Source organism: Cydia strobilella, chromosome 7 (genome assembly GCF_947568885.1).
Source record: "Cydia strobilella chromosome 7, ilCydStro3.1, whole genome shotgun sequence".
NCBI classification, from domain to species: Eukaryota; Metazoa; Arthropoda; class Insecta; order Lepidoptera; family Tortricidae; genus Cydia; species Cydia strobilella.
In genome coordinates this window covers 4,126,342-4,140,463 of record NC_086047.1, presented here as the reverse complement: position 1 = coordinate 4,140,463, position 14,122 = coordinate 4,126,342, and the positions used below count along the sequence as shown (strand labels likewise).

The window sequence follows — 14,122 nt, the reverse complement described above, 5'->3', positions numbered from 1 at the left end:
CCCACATTCGTATTTTAATGCCTTTCATTATGTAGCAGCGAAGATAGATATAACTCCGTAATAGATGAATACAGTCTAAGGAAAAAACGTGCCTCGAAAATCACGAAGATTTGCTTCTCGATCAGATGGCGCCACTAGCTCTGGCCTACTCTCGTATAGAGGGCGATGACGGTTTCGTTTGTTATTCATAATTTTAACGCATATCCGTTAAAGAACATGGGATAATTAATACAAATAAAAAAAACATCTATCCACATTTAAATACATTTTAACGTGTTTTTATAAATCTTCACTTTTAGTTTTAGAGTATGTCGATAGATGGCAGTGAATTTACAGTTGTTACAAAATTTACTATGCCAGTACCGCTCTATCTTATTATATCCTCTTTGGTAGCAGTCACATAAACTACTATTAATAGTAGGTAATAGTATTTTACCAATGTAATTTTCTAAAACGTTTCCATTTTAATGTCACCACCATACCTGCATTACAAGTCAAATCCATCTTAAGACTCAAGTTTGCTGTGTGGACGGCTTCCTGTCCTGAGGTCGATTCTGGTTTCACAATTTGATGTGATTATAATCTTATTTTACAAGAATCTTGAGTCGTGTCAGGCATATCATGCAGGAATAAGTACGAGCGAGAAGCCTTTTGAAATGACACCCGATTGCATTTCGTCAGCACCAGTCAGCGTTAGCAGACTCAAGGTTATATGAAATTAAGACGAAAACCATATCAAATTTTAAAACAGAATTGGCTTCCTGTCTTGGCTCAGCTATTTCGGGATTAGGACGCTTGTCTCACGCATTGGGACCCGTTTACGAAGTAAAGTCGACAAATTTCTTTTGCAGACTACGTTTTTAGCGGTACAGAAATGGGATATTTAATACTGAACTGTAGAAAGCTTATTGATGACATTAAAAAAAAAGCTTTCTTAACACTAATCGTTTACATATGTATAAACCAAAGATAGATATAACTCCGTAATAGATGGATACAGTCTAAGGAAAAAACGTGCCTCGAAAATCACGAAAATTTGATTCTCGATCAGATGGCGCCACTAGCTTTGGCCTACTCTCGTATAGAGGGCGTTGACGGTTTCGTTTGTTATTTATAATTTTAACGTATATCAGTGAAAGAACATGGGTCAAAATCATATAAAAAATAATAATGAAAATAAATAAAACATTTATGCATATTTAAATACATTTTAACGTATTTTTATAAATCCTCATTTTTAGTTTTAAAGTGTGTCGATAGATGGCAGTGAATTTACAGTGGTTACAAAATTTACTACGACAGTACCGCTCTATTTTATTATACCCTCTTTGGTTAAAACTAAAATGCCGTTTATAATCGTTTGGGCTATTCTGTCGCTCAACATTTATGCTTGAAGGAAGGAACAAAACTTCTCAGAAAACTGTAGAAACGAATAGTTGAAGACTGCCAACCATCTGCGTGGTGAAGATGGTAATGTTGACTGTAAACACAATGTTTTCAAAACTACATAGCCTCGAAACTAAGACTACATTCCTATAATTTGCTGCATCTGGCGTTGACATTACACTTCCGTCAGTCTCCTTCAAAGATTCATAACATGCAAAAACGTCGCTTGAGTTTACGGGCCGCCGGTCCTTCGAGCCGGACTATCTGATCTAGCTGGATTAATTAACTTAAATGCAACAAGTCCGTGTTTGCGTTGCTCTCTAGAACGTCTGTCCCGTGTTTTATAATGGAAGCTACTAAATTATACAAGCAGCCAGTTCTTCACAATTTTATATTAAGTTAATGAACGTCGAAACGGAGATTCATGACTTTAATAATGAATTAATATTAATATGTACCTATATTTGTCAAAGGAAATTGAACGCATGTAATTTTCAAACATCACAATACTTACGAACTGGAAAAAGAGAGATGATATTGAACTAAACGGGCCCGGAAAAATCCACCGTTTTTTTAAAATGATAATCTCTTATACCTAAAATACTAGTGTGTAGAATTTCCACGTAAAACTCATTCAAACAGCTTTTAATGGGAAACGTAATTCGTACGATAATTAATGTTTATTAGTCTCATACTCCTTTTCTCATTCCGCTTTTGGTAGTCAGTGCATTAATTAGTATAAATGCAATAACTTCCCCGTTAGCTTTGCCGGGTCCAACGCGCCGTGCATTTTATTATACCAAATTAAATTTCCTCGCTTCATTTCTACTAAACGAATTCATCAAATCGCATAAGTAAATAAACAAACAGCTATTTCAGTAAAAAATCACTCGGCGCCGTATTGCGAAATTCGATTCAAGGGCCAATCCGTTATTGGGTCCTGAATGCCGATATGTGTTGTGCTATTCTAATTTGGATTTTATTGCTTTAGGAATAGGGGTGTGTCGGGGTGAAGGAGTGAAGTTGCAGAGGTCCACGGAAGCGGCCTAATGACGACATGGACTACAATAGCACGTGTGCCCTTGTTATTGGTATCTGGCCTGACCGCTACGAGCGATTTGTCCAAATGAGATCCGGACCGCTTCGAGCTTTGTTATTTTTCTTCGCCCTCCTGATTTGGAGTCGAATTGTGGAAATTTTTCATGCGTTAGTGGTCCTTATTTTAATTTCGATGATGTTTTTCCAACAAGGGGCGCGTTCTGAAATATAAAATATGATGCCTTTGTCAACTTGAGGAACCAACAATTGCGTGATTAAACGTTGCAATACTGACCGCCTATGGTCGTATACATAAGATATAAACACAAAACAGATTCTAATTTCATATTAAGTAGGTAAAGATTATTGTGGTAGCTGTTTCAGATGAATGGGATCAATAAATGATTTAGGTAATAGGTACAAAATATTGCTGATAGAATATTCAGCTAGGGACATTAATAGGTTAGTTCATCATTATCATCTTCCTAGCGTTATCTGTGATTTGGTTATAGCACAATCGGATTAGGACTAACCTCTAAATCTCTAGAACAGGTCTCTTTTTCATGTCCACAGTATTTGACATTTGGGGACCTGGAGAAACCGCCACCATATTGGAAAATGTGTACCATCTTGGAGAAATTTGCATTGTACTCGGAATCTAAGTTCTCTATGACAATATCATGTAAGGCAACATTAAAAAGTCTACACAAAAAACTCTTCGAGACTTTTGCGGAAAAAATACATGTTCTTAGAGAAAATACTTGCTGAATCCAGATTAAGCGCTTATACCCTTTCAGGGGACATTATCTTAATAAGAAAGTTGTAGGAATATGAATTCCACTTTTGTCTATAGAAATTGTACATGATCTACCCCAATATCAACATTCTACTCGACTGTGAGTCAACCAGAAATTTTAACCAGTACACACAGGATTGGTCCCATAGTAAAACTTGTTCATTACTACCCACATATTCATCTCAAAAGGTTGAAAAACCCCGTATATTTCAACGATACCTGGTTTAAAGTGGGAAGTAAGTTCGCACTAAAACCTCCGGGTAATCCGCACCGTCGATTAATCTTCATTGCGGGTGGTTGTGGGCAAATTTGCGGCGATCGCCATGATTCGCCCATAGGGCCCTGGGGCCGTGTCCGTCATACACGATAATGCTTCGTTAGCTAATAGCCTGTCGGGGGATAAGCTGAGCCTTTTTTACCGACTGACAATAAAGAGATGTTTCGTAAGCGCTGGTAGCTGAGCGGTAAGGCGTGTGGTTTCCGAACCGAACGTTTTGGATTCTAAAGTCGGCTCGCACCTTCGAGTGTCTTTGGTTCGGACCTCGGTTGCTTTTCGATGGTTCAGCTTTGGAAGGAGAAAGTCGGTAAAGAACCCTAGCTGTATAGTTACATTACATCTACGAAGGTATTTATATGCATATCCCCGGTCTATATTAGGCTAGCGCCTTTCCAAACTTTCTTGTACAATGAGAAGAAAGACAGGGGGTACGGCACCCAAAAGTGGGATACGTTTATAGGGTGGTGTTTGGTGATAAATATTTTTTGTACGTATTTTGTACTCCAACGATATTTAGTTCTAAACGAAGATACATAATACTAGAAAATCACCCACGCAACTACCTTACAAACCTTCTAAGTCGTGTGGTAGGACAAATTAGTACCTTAACAAATCAATAAAAAGTGAAATTTACTGCAAGGTCTTTATAATTTACATATTTTAATAGGACCGTTTTGTAAAATGTATCCCCAGACTCGCAATAAATCACAAATATCCAAAGTAAACAGCGACCCCAAGATGGTTACCCCAGGACAAGCACGTGATGGATTCGATTATATTTTCTTTGTTTCGTTTATCCCCTGTCGTGGGCAAATAGAATCCCATCCCAAATATTAGGAATCAATCGATTTGTCTATACCTGTATGCCTCTGACCTCTAAATACACAGTAGATACGTAACTACCTGTTAAGGACACAATTAGAAATATTTTTACATTATAGGTTGCATTGGGGTAAGATTGAAGGGTTTTTTATGAGGAGTAAAACAAAAAAAACCGTATGCCAAAGCATTACGGACGACTTTCCATCTTAACCCATCTTATCTTAAGAGGCCGTAGTCGATTTTGGAGCAAAAATTTTAAATTGATACATTTAGTCGTTGAAATTATACTTGTTTTGTTACGTAATATCTAAATAACAAGTATTGGTTTCTATTAGCACGTTTTTTCATCTTGCCTTTTAATAATGAGGTCGCGAGCGTGCGTCACCGGTAATATGTGAAGAGAAGGGGCAGTTTTTAAAAATTCATCAAAAAATTATGGTGGTAAATTATACAAATTGATGTATAAGAATAGTTTCAGCAAATGTTGTAGATTGTTCAAGTATCCAAATTACGTTGAAATTAAGTCGATTTTTCAGAGAAATTGTAACTTGTTTTGAAATAATTTCTGGAGAAAATTGAATTCGTTTAACTTTCATTTCCTCGAACTCTAAGTCATATAACAAAAATGTAATCTGATAAAGGCCAAGTACAGAATATGTGTAATACAAATTTACCATTTTTAGCAGTCCAAACTTTACGAAATTTACAAATAAGAGCGACAAAATCAATGCTTTACGCGCGTTTACCTAAACGTCCTTCAGAAAAAAAATCATTACTAATTTAGTGAGTCTGTTTTCAAAAAATTGATCTGATAAAAGGCAAGATAAGAAGACGTGCTAATAGAAACCAGTACTTGTTATTTCAATTTGGTAACAAAAGGTGTACAATTTCATCGAAGAAATCTATCAATTTTACATTTTTGCGACTAAAATCGACACCGGCCTCTTAAAAAAAATTTTTCCAAAAACAATCGACAAAAAAAAATATTCGATCATCGAACCTGATCACAAAATTGCACAAGAATCGGTTGAGAATAGCGACATCCGGACATACGAAAGCATTTTTGCCCAAGCTGAAACGGAGACCATCGCTAACGCTCGGTCAATTACCCGTATCGTGATTAAAATTCAGTCAAAAAACTCGGACAATAATAACCACGGCTCTTAATTTCTCCTGACCGTAACCAGTTTATGTAAAATACTAGTATGCCGAGATCGAGTGACATATTTATACATGTTAGATTATTTTAAAAACGGGTCACTCACGTATTATTAAGTCGAATAGCTCGACATGTTTTGAATTAATAATACGTGAGTGACCCGTTTTAAAAATAATCTAATATGTTTGAGTCTCACGGGAGTTTTATAGTTAAAATATTTATACATAAATTAAAAAAAAAAACTCAAAAAGATAATTTTAGAGTAAGGCGACGAACAGGCCAATTCGAACTTACTTACACTAACATCATAATTGAATCATGTTTGGTACTTAGTTATTGTGTATTTCGCTGGTACATGTTCGTACAGTATATATTGGCGCGGGTGAGACGCACGTTAACTAAATAACATGATTCAAATATTATTCTGATATCAGTGTACAATCGGATTGACCAGCAAGACATTGTATATCTTCGTATTGACATGAAAATATTCAGACCTGAAATAATAAAAGTTACTCCTATGAAGGCTTTTTAAGTCCTAACCGCCATTGTTACGGTGGTAAAAGTATCATCTTTGGCAAAATTTCCCAGAAACAACAGAAAATATTACACGTATTTGTTTGCCAACTTTTTAAATTTGTGTATTATTTTGAACAGCACGCATTTCCATGAGCGGTAAGATAAATCCTGGTGGAAATCACACGCACCGCGTCAAAGTGATATATGGCGACTCCATTATCCTTTATACATCGATTAGTCAGACCATCATACTCAATAGCGGGCGATAATATGGGGTCCCTTTGTTTGACATAATTATTGTAAGTCATAATGTAATTGCCTAATATAATTGGCGAAATCAAAGCCACACGACTCAGCTGGCTTGGTCACCTGGAGAGGATGGGAGAGGATCGTGCTGTGAGAAGAGCGTATGTGGGGCACCCGGGCGGAAAGCGTCCGTCTGGGCGTCCCAGATACCGCTGGAGTGACGAAGCCCTAAAAGACCTGTCCGCCCTCGGAATACCCAACTGGCGTAAAGTGGCGCGAATAGGGCAGAGTGGCGCTCTCTTGTGTCGGAGGCCAAGATCCTTTTTGGGTCACTGAGCCAGTGAAGTAAGTAAGTAAGTCAGTATAATATAGTGATTGTCATATTATTATTAGTTATAATTCTGAAACCGTTAACTTTTCAGGATTTTCCTCGGGTTATCCTATAGATAGGTTTGGTTAGGTTAGGTTTGTTTTATGGCAATCCTGAAAAGTTACGCGTTCCTGAGAAAAACCAGATTATGACTAATGATAATATAATAATCATTACATTATGACTTTCAATAATCATGTCAAACAATAGAGACCCGGGCGATATACAACGTGTTACACCAAGTACTGAAAACAACTGTTTTATTGTATTCATTGATCTAAACCTGAAATTGTAAGTCGGATAATTATTAGAGTGTATATCTTTTAGTACGTGAAACAGATGTCATACACTAAATAAAAAGTGACCATGCCCTTCCTGTGTGACTACTTAAAAACACAAATCAAAGAATATTTATTAAATTAATTAGAATTTTGCTTAGCCCATAGTAACCACCGTCGTCATTTAAGTTAGTTATGATAATGTAGATATGTCTTTATTAATTACATTAAACTGAAATATATAAAGTAAGTAATATTGAAAGAAAAACCTGCCTTATAATAGGGTAATCGGCTTTCTCGATTTTGGACAAGCTGTTTCAATTCAAACCATTTATTTTTCTTTCAGGCTGCATCAATATCGTGATAGTTACAAATAAATCTTTACTATCTTAGTTCAATAAATATAATTAGTCTTAACCTACGGGCCACATTATTTAACATAAGTGACATATTCTCAAGTTTTAGTTTGATGGTGTAATCTTTACTATTGAAAATGGTTTCGTCAATGAGGAAATTCTATCAATGATATCCTTTCTTTAAATTAAGGTCTTTACTGTTCGTCAAATTGTTGTTAGCCTGGAAATCGTCTCTGAAACTCAATTTCCAAACAACGAAACAATAATAATGAAACTAAAACTGGGAACTAATAAACTTAAAACTCATAACCAAAAAAAGAGAATATCGATATTAATGACAACTTTAACAATAATCTGGCAATACAAAATCTTGTATCGTATTATACGAATCCTCGTTAATTTAATATTGATCAATCAGGTAGGTTTAAACTTGAATTAATTCAACAACGAAAAAGAAACAAAACATACTCATATACAATAATCTTGCTTGATTAATAAATATAGCACTATGCGTTATTTTAGAAACCACCCCGCCTGCCTAATGTTTCACTCGCGTTTCTCTGACAACTTCCACCTTTTACCAAATTGTGTTTTCGTGTTCGGTGACTTTTCCTTATAAATACTGTCATTACGTCTGCGACGCCCGTGACAGGTGTTAATGTCTACAAGTATCGGGCCCATTTTGTAATGTAATGAACACAATGCGCGTGTCAGACGCGAGGTGTTCCGTGTTTTGATAATGTTCAATTTAATTTCATATGTGTGAGAAAATATTTAGTTACCGAATGTAGGTTGATACTGCATGATGGCTGTTTTCGGCTTCGGTGAGTGTATTTAAAATAATCTATTAAGAATTCTTAATTATGTTAGCTTGAAGTCGATGGCAGCAGAGGCACATTCGAATAAGCACTTTAAGTACTAATTGTTGTTCAATCCTAATTACATAAAGCTTTTTCTACAAGTCTTTATCAGTAGTATCATTAAAAGCACAACATTTCCGTTATTAGAAGCGCACAAAACCAACAGTTATTTCACCGTACCGCGCTGGGAATAATTCCATTACTGCTCATATGCAGACAAACTTAACTGAATTGAGTGGCAAACAGATTGATAAATCGATGCAAACACATTGTACAGCACGATCCCATATGCTAAAGGCATTAAGTGGGATACCGCGTAAGCCACGAGGGCGCTAGTACCCGATAACAAGAACTTCGACGAATAAATTAACAGCCGTGGAGGTGGCAATCGCTTGTTATCTCCCGCAATTTAACAGCTTAAGAGAACAAAATCTGAAAAGTAATTAATTCAGATTTATTATCACGGATCGGCAGTAAAAAATTAAAGAATCTCTGGAAAACGGCAGAATTTGATCTAATTTATACGTTGATTAGAATGGTGGATATATTTACTTTAATTATTTGATTGACGTTAAGTAGGCGATACGCATCTGTTTAGCGTATAATGGGTCGGAGTTACGGCAAAGTGGGCTTGAAGGGAGAGGCAGACACAGAAGGTACGTCATTACGAGGCCCCGCGTCATTTGTTTATTAAACATCCTGCGAGGTGGAACAGAATAATGGCGCCGTAGACTTTGTCATGGCCGCTTTCCCCCGAAATTAAATCGTAACGATGATGCGCGCACTCGCCGCTGTTTAGTATTGCCAGGTACCGCCCCTTTCCGCGTTTTTACCGTTTTTATTTCCAATGGATTTTGCTACGCTTTACTTTTGCGCGAATTCGCTTTTACGTATTTGTCTGAATATTTTTCCGACAACCTAAGAAGTCGAAGACACAAATTATGTCTTTCTTTTGTATTAAAGTAGAATTTCGTTATCATTTCGGTAATTTGCAGAAGGAAAGCTTGTCGATAAAAAAACATTAATTATTTACAATAGAGTTTCCTATTGTAAATAACTGCAAAGAAATAACATGAGAATATATACAACAACAACGCCGTCCTCGAAACGTCGGAGGTAAATTTAAAACTTAGTTTACGCGGTCCCGTCGTTATAAATAATGATGAGAATATATATTAAATATGTATTTACCTAAATAAAATTATAATGAAATATAATAAGAAGTAAATATAAATCTAATCTGAGTGTTAGCGTGTAAGGTTTATCTGTTACTGCTAATATTAAATATATTGTATAAAAAATTCGTGTTGCGTAAAGCGCATCTGTCGCCTTTTTTTATTTCTTTATCTGGCACTGGCAACATTAGGTATTGCCGCTGTTTTCGGTTTCTTCGACCCCTACCGTTATTAAGTCCTGTCGTCTTGCGGCCGAAATATGAATAGATATCTGTAAAAGCCCACCCAGTATGCCAATTGTCGTGGTTATGAAAAGATCGCGTTGAGTGGTCGGGCGTTTCAAAATGTTGAAAAAGTACGACTTTGTTTCTGGCGTTCAATCGCATGACGCATTTCGTGTCGTTAATTAGTTTCCTTTTTTGTAATTAATGTATTGTAATTCTGTCTATTTTTTATCTACAAAACTATTTCGCCGTGCCGATTTATAATAAATTTGAGCGATGAAATAGATATGCGATTATTTATGTTCATGTACGTTTTTCCTTTCGACAGCCAACGCATTATTAAGTCGTGCAGTTTATGAAAAAGCTCATCGTGTTCATTTTGCGATTCGAATTCATAATATTCGGGTGCATTGATCATTGGCGAAACATGAAAAATCTGATTTTTTGTGTTTCACGATTTATAAATGTAGTTTTACAGTATTATTCCATCTGATACTGCCTGGTTTATTAAATAACATTCTGGATTTACGTATGATCGGATATCCAACTATTATTTATATGAACAAAGAATAAACGGGAAATGAAGGGACAAAACAAAATACGCTAAATTAAACCAAAAATGATTATAAAAGCATGTATTGTATGTAAGTATAAAACTACCGTTCTAAAGTATCTATATCTAGTGAAATGTCTATATTTACCTCCACTAACATAGCGGCATCAGCAGTTTCAAGTAGTACCTACAAATAACAGATTAGAATTGAATACTTAGATAAACTAGTAGATACTAACAACATTATACTTAAATTGTTAAATGGTGACATTTGTAGACCTTATATAATTGCAATAAGGTTTACGAATGATATTTTAAGAATCAGAGTAAATAGCATCATAGAGTAACTTATACTAGAGCGGTACTGTCATAGTAAATTTTGTAACCCCAGTAAATTCACTGCCATCTGTCGACACACTTTAAAACTAAAAATGAAGATTTATAAAAATACGACAGAATGTATTTAAATATAGATAAATGATTTTTTTATTTGCATTAATTATTTTTATGATTTCGACCCATGTTCTTTCACTGATATGCGTTAAAATTGTTAAATAACAAACGAAACCGTCAACACCATCTATACGACTGTAGGCCAAAACTAGTAGCGCCCTCTGAACGAGAATCAAATTTTCTTGATTTTCGAGGCACGTTTTTTCCTTAGACTATATCTATCTATTACGGAGTTATATCTATCTTTGATAGCATTAAACAATTTAAAAATCAAGAAGTATCTTCTTACCCGGGCCCGGGTATGTCCTTAAACTACGTCCAAAAGAGAGGTATGGGAACTGTGAATGACATCTCGCTTTGTGTGGTAGGGCACAGGCCAGCGGATGTCATTCCAGATCTAGAGCAGAGCCCAACTGGGGAGGTACCTCCACCTTACAGAAAACCGCAGCCAAATAACATTAGACCCTACTAATAGTGTTGTGTTCCTGCCGGTGAGTAAGGTTGCCAGAGCTCGAGGAGAGGAGTGTTAGGGTCGGCAACGCGCATGTAACTCCTCTGGAGTTGCAGGCGTACATAGGCTACGGAGACTGCTTAACATCAGGCGGGCCGTATGCTTGTTTGCCACCGACGTAGTATAAAAAAAAATCTAAGTATGTATGAAATTAGGACAACCCCTAAAAATTAAGCCGACATAAAATAAAGCCGATAGCATAAAAAGTGTTTTATTATTAAATTTATTTATTACAACTATGCATGTGATGTTCTAAAATAGTCGTGTAACGTCGCGTTATACCCTCACATAGCTCCACTATTTATAGGTACATAATACTTGTAAATGTCTTCAATGTCTGACAATACGATTGGTGATATTAGACTAATGGAACTAAAACTTAGACTCGAAGCAAACCAATTAGAAACTTTCATCCACAAAAATTTCACAATGCATATGAACATCGGACTTGTGAAAAGAAAAATGAAATTATCCCCGAGTTCTACGAAAGAATTTTAATTAAAAAGTTGTTGAACTCAAAGAAGAGTATGTAATCTTCCGTAAATTAATTCATAATTGGTTCTGAACTAAGAAGACATTTGTTGAATTTTGATTTTATAATTGCACGCGTATGTCAAGGAAAGTTTTGTATCGACTTTTGTACGGCACTTAAATGAGGAAAAGTGTGAAAGTAATTGTTATTCCTTGCGATATCATTCCGATGTTATTATGTAATTGATGACAATTAGTTGATAAAAGAAAATAAATACAGGCTTGTGTGGATTTATAGAGCATTAAGTTCATGATGTGAAATAAGATAAGCAATGCAATAATGCCGGGTATCAAGGTAGTTGACAGAAGCTCACTTCACCTATTGGGATCCCCAATTTTTGAAGAGTCTTTTCAGGGATTTATTTCGGATACCGTCCTTAAATTTCAAAGGTATAATGAGGTTCTGTCTCTTTGTACCCAAATTGACGTATGTGCTCCGCTGCTGTCCTTTAACTAAATTCCAAAGTTTATTGACACCAGTGGATAGCATGATTAAAGCAACTTTGGAATCAGTTTTGAATTTACAGCTGGCCGAAGAATCGTGGACCCAAGCGTCTCTTCCAGTTCGATACGGTGGGCTAGGGGTACGCAAGATTTCAAGCGTCTCCGCACCGGCGTTTTTGTCTTCTGTTTATAGCACGGCAGTTCTCATAGGTAAGATACTACGGGATTTCCCATCAAACTATGAGACTGTTGGCTTAGCGGAGGCCAAGAACGCCTGGTCTATTGCCTGCCCGGGCAAAGAATTGCCCGAGAATCTGGAATCACAGAGGGCCTGGGATGACGTCCAGTCCAAAATTCTGTACGACGACCTTCTTAGCCACAGCACTGGTTCAGAACGTGCCAGACTCTTGGCGGTGGGGACTAAAGAGGCCGGGGCCTGGTTGCACGCTTTTCCTTCGGTGCACACCGGTACTTTTTTGGAACCCAACACCATGCGCGTGGCAACCTGTTTGCGGCTGGGTGTCCGTGTCTGTGCTCCTCACCGGTGCCCTTGTGGTGCTGATGTCGATATGCAAGGCCACCACGGGCTTTCGTGCTAGAAGAGTGCGGGGCGTTTCTTCAGGCACTCGTCTCTCAACGACATCTTGCGACGCGCGCTCGTCAGCGCTAACGTGCCGGCTTTGCTGGAACCTTCCGGCGTCCTCAGGGACGATGGTAAGAGGCCGGACGGAATGTCATTGATTCCGTGGGAGATGGGGCGGGTGTTGGTGTGGGACGCTACTTGCGTGGATACACTAGCCCCGTCCCATCTTCATGGCACTTCCGTCTCACCGGGTGCGGCTGCGAATGCGGCTGAGCGGAGAAAAAGGGCCAAGTACAGCTGTGTCGGCCAAGAATATCTTTTTACCCCTTTTGGTGTTGAAACACTCGGCCCGTGGGGTCCCGGTGCCCTGAAATTTTTCGGAGCCTTATCAAAGAGGCTGGTGGAAGTGACTGGGGATCGTAGGGCTGGCAGCTTCCTCGCACAGCGCATTAGTATTGCAATTCAGCGGGGTAATGCTGCCAGCATCTACGGCACCTTACCGAGGGGTGAATTTTTATTTTAGTTAAGGTTTAGGATAGGTAGTATATTTTAGTTACGTTTAGTTTATAAGTTTTGTTACTATAATATTTTTACTCGTATATACATCACAATGGGGATATGAACGAACGTGACTTAGCGCCACATGCACCGTCCCACTAAACCGGGGATAACCGTTAACCCAGTACTGATAATAACCATAGTAACTCCAGGTTTAGGATGGTGCAAGTAGCAAACAATGTATTAGTATTAACGTAGAACATGAAAATTAACGTAAATAAAGTTACAAAAAGCAATGCAATTGTATGTGTGTGACTGTCATTTTATTGCCAAGTCTAATATTATAAATATGTATGTATACAGCTTTATCATATTTTATAATATGTTGATTTATAGTCAACGATAAAAATGACAAACCTGTCCTGACTGGGTCAATGGACTGACAATTTAATAATTGTTATACAGATGTCGGTATAACAAAACTTATAGAAACATTGCATACGAGGTTTAAATAATCAAATAATCAGGAATGATTTAAATGCTCATATTTCGATCAGAAATATAAACAAGAGGCTAATCATGTTTCGTCCAACAATATTGATTCAGGGAAATTACTAATAAGTATATTGAATATTTGTGAATATAAAAGCATTGTAGGAGGAGTCACGCAAAATATTGCCACAACCGCTTTGCCATAATATATTTACATATTTATTCAGGCAACTTTTCTGCTTTAATAAAAATATACGACAAACAGTTTTAACGCGGACCCCTCCTATTCAATTAACCGACGTGATTAAATTTTTACGCGACTTAAAAAAATACGCCAACTTCCCGCCTTCATAAGTAGACTGCTTCCAACGATTTTATTAGCATATAGAACCTTTATTATAGACTTCCTGTTTCACGACTTTTATTATAATGGAGGAATTATGTTTCAGATTGTTTAAAGGTGTCGTTAAATTTGCCTTTTAGCAGTCATCATTATACCTAATCAATGCTGAAAGGTTCTAATGCGCTAAATGCCACTGGCGACATCTAGC

General features: G+C 37.0%; 1 protein-coding gene across 8 annotated transcripts in view; it reads right to left on the bottom strand.

The window, feature by feature from the left end:
* The window catches only part of LOC134742952 (polypyrimidine tract-binding protein 2), a 610,485-nt gene that overhangs the window by 173,575 nt on the left and 422,788 nt on the right, over window positions 1-14,122 (bottom strand). For 4 of the 8 annotated variants that reach the window (XM_063676180.1, XM_063676173.1, XM_063676179.1 and 1 more), the window contains one exon: window positions 10,208-10,246. The exons of the other annotated variants lie outside the window; for them this stretch is intronic. In XM_063676180.1, the coding sequence (XP_063532250.1) occupies window positions 10,208-10,246 (39 nt within the window). The remainder of the gene's footprint in view (window positions 1-10,207; window positions 10,247-14,122) is intronic. 8 annotated transcript variants of the gene reach the window in all.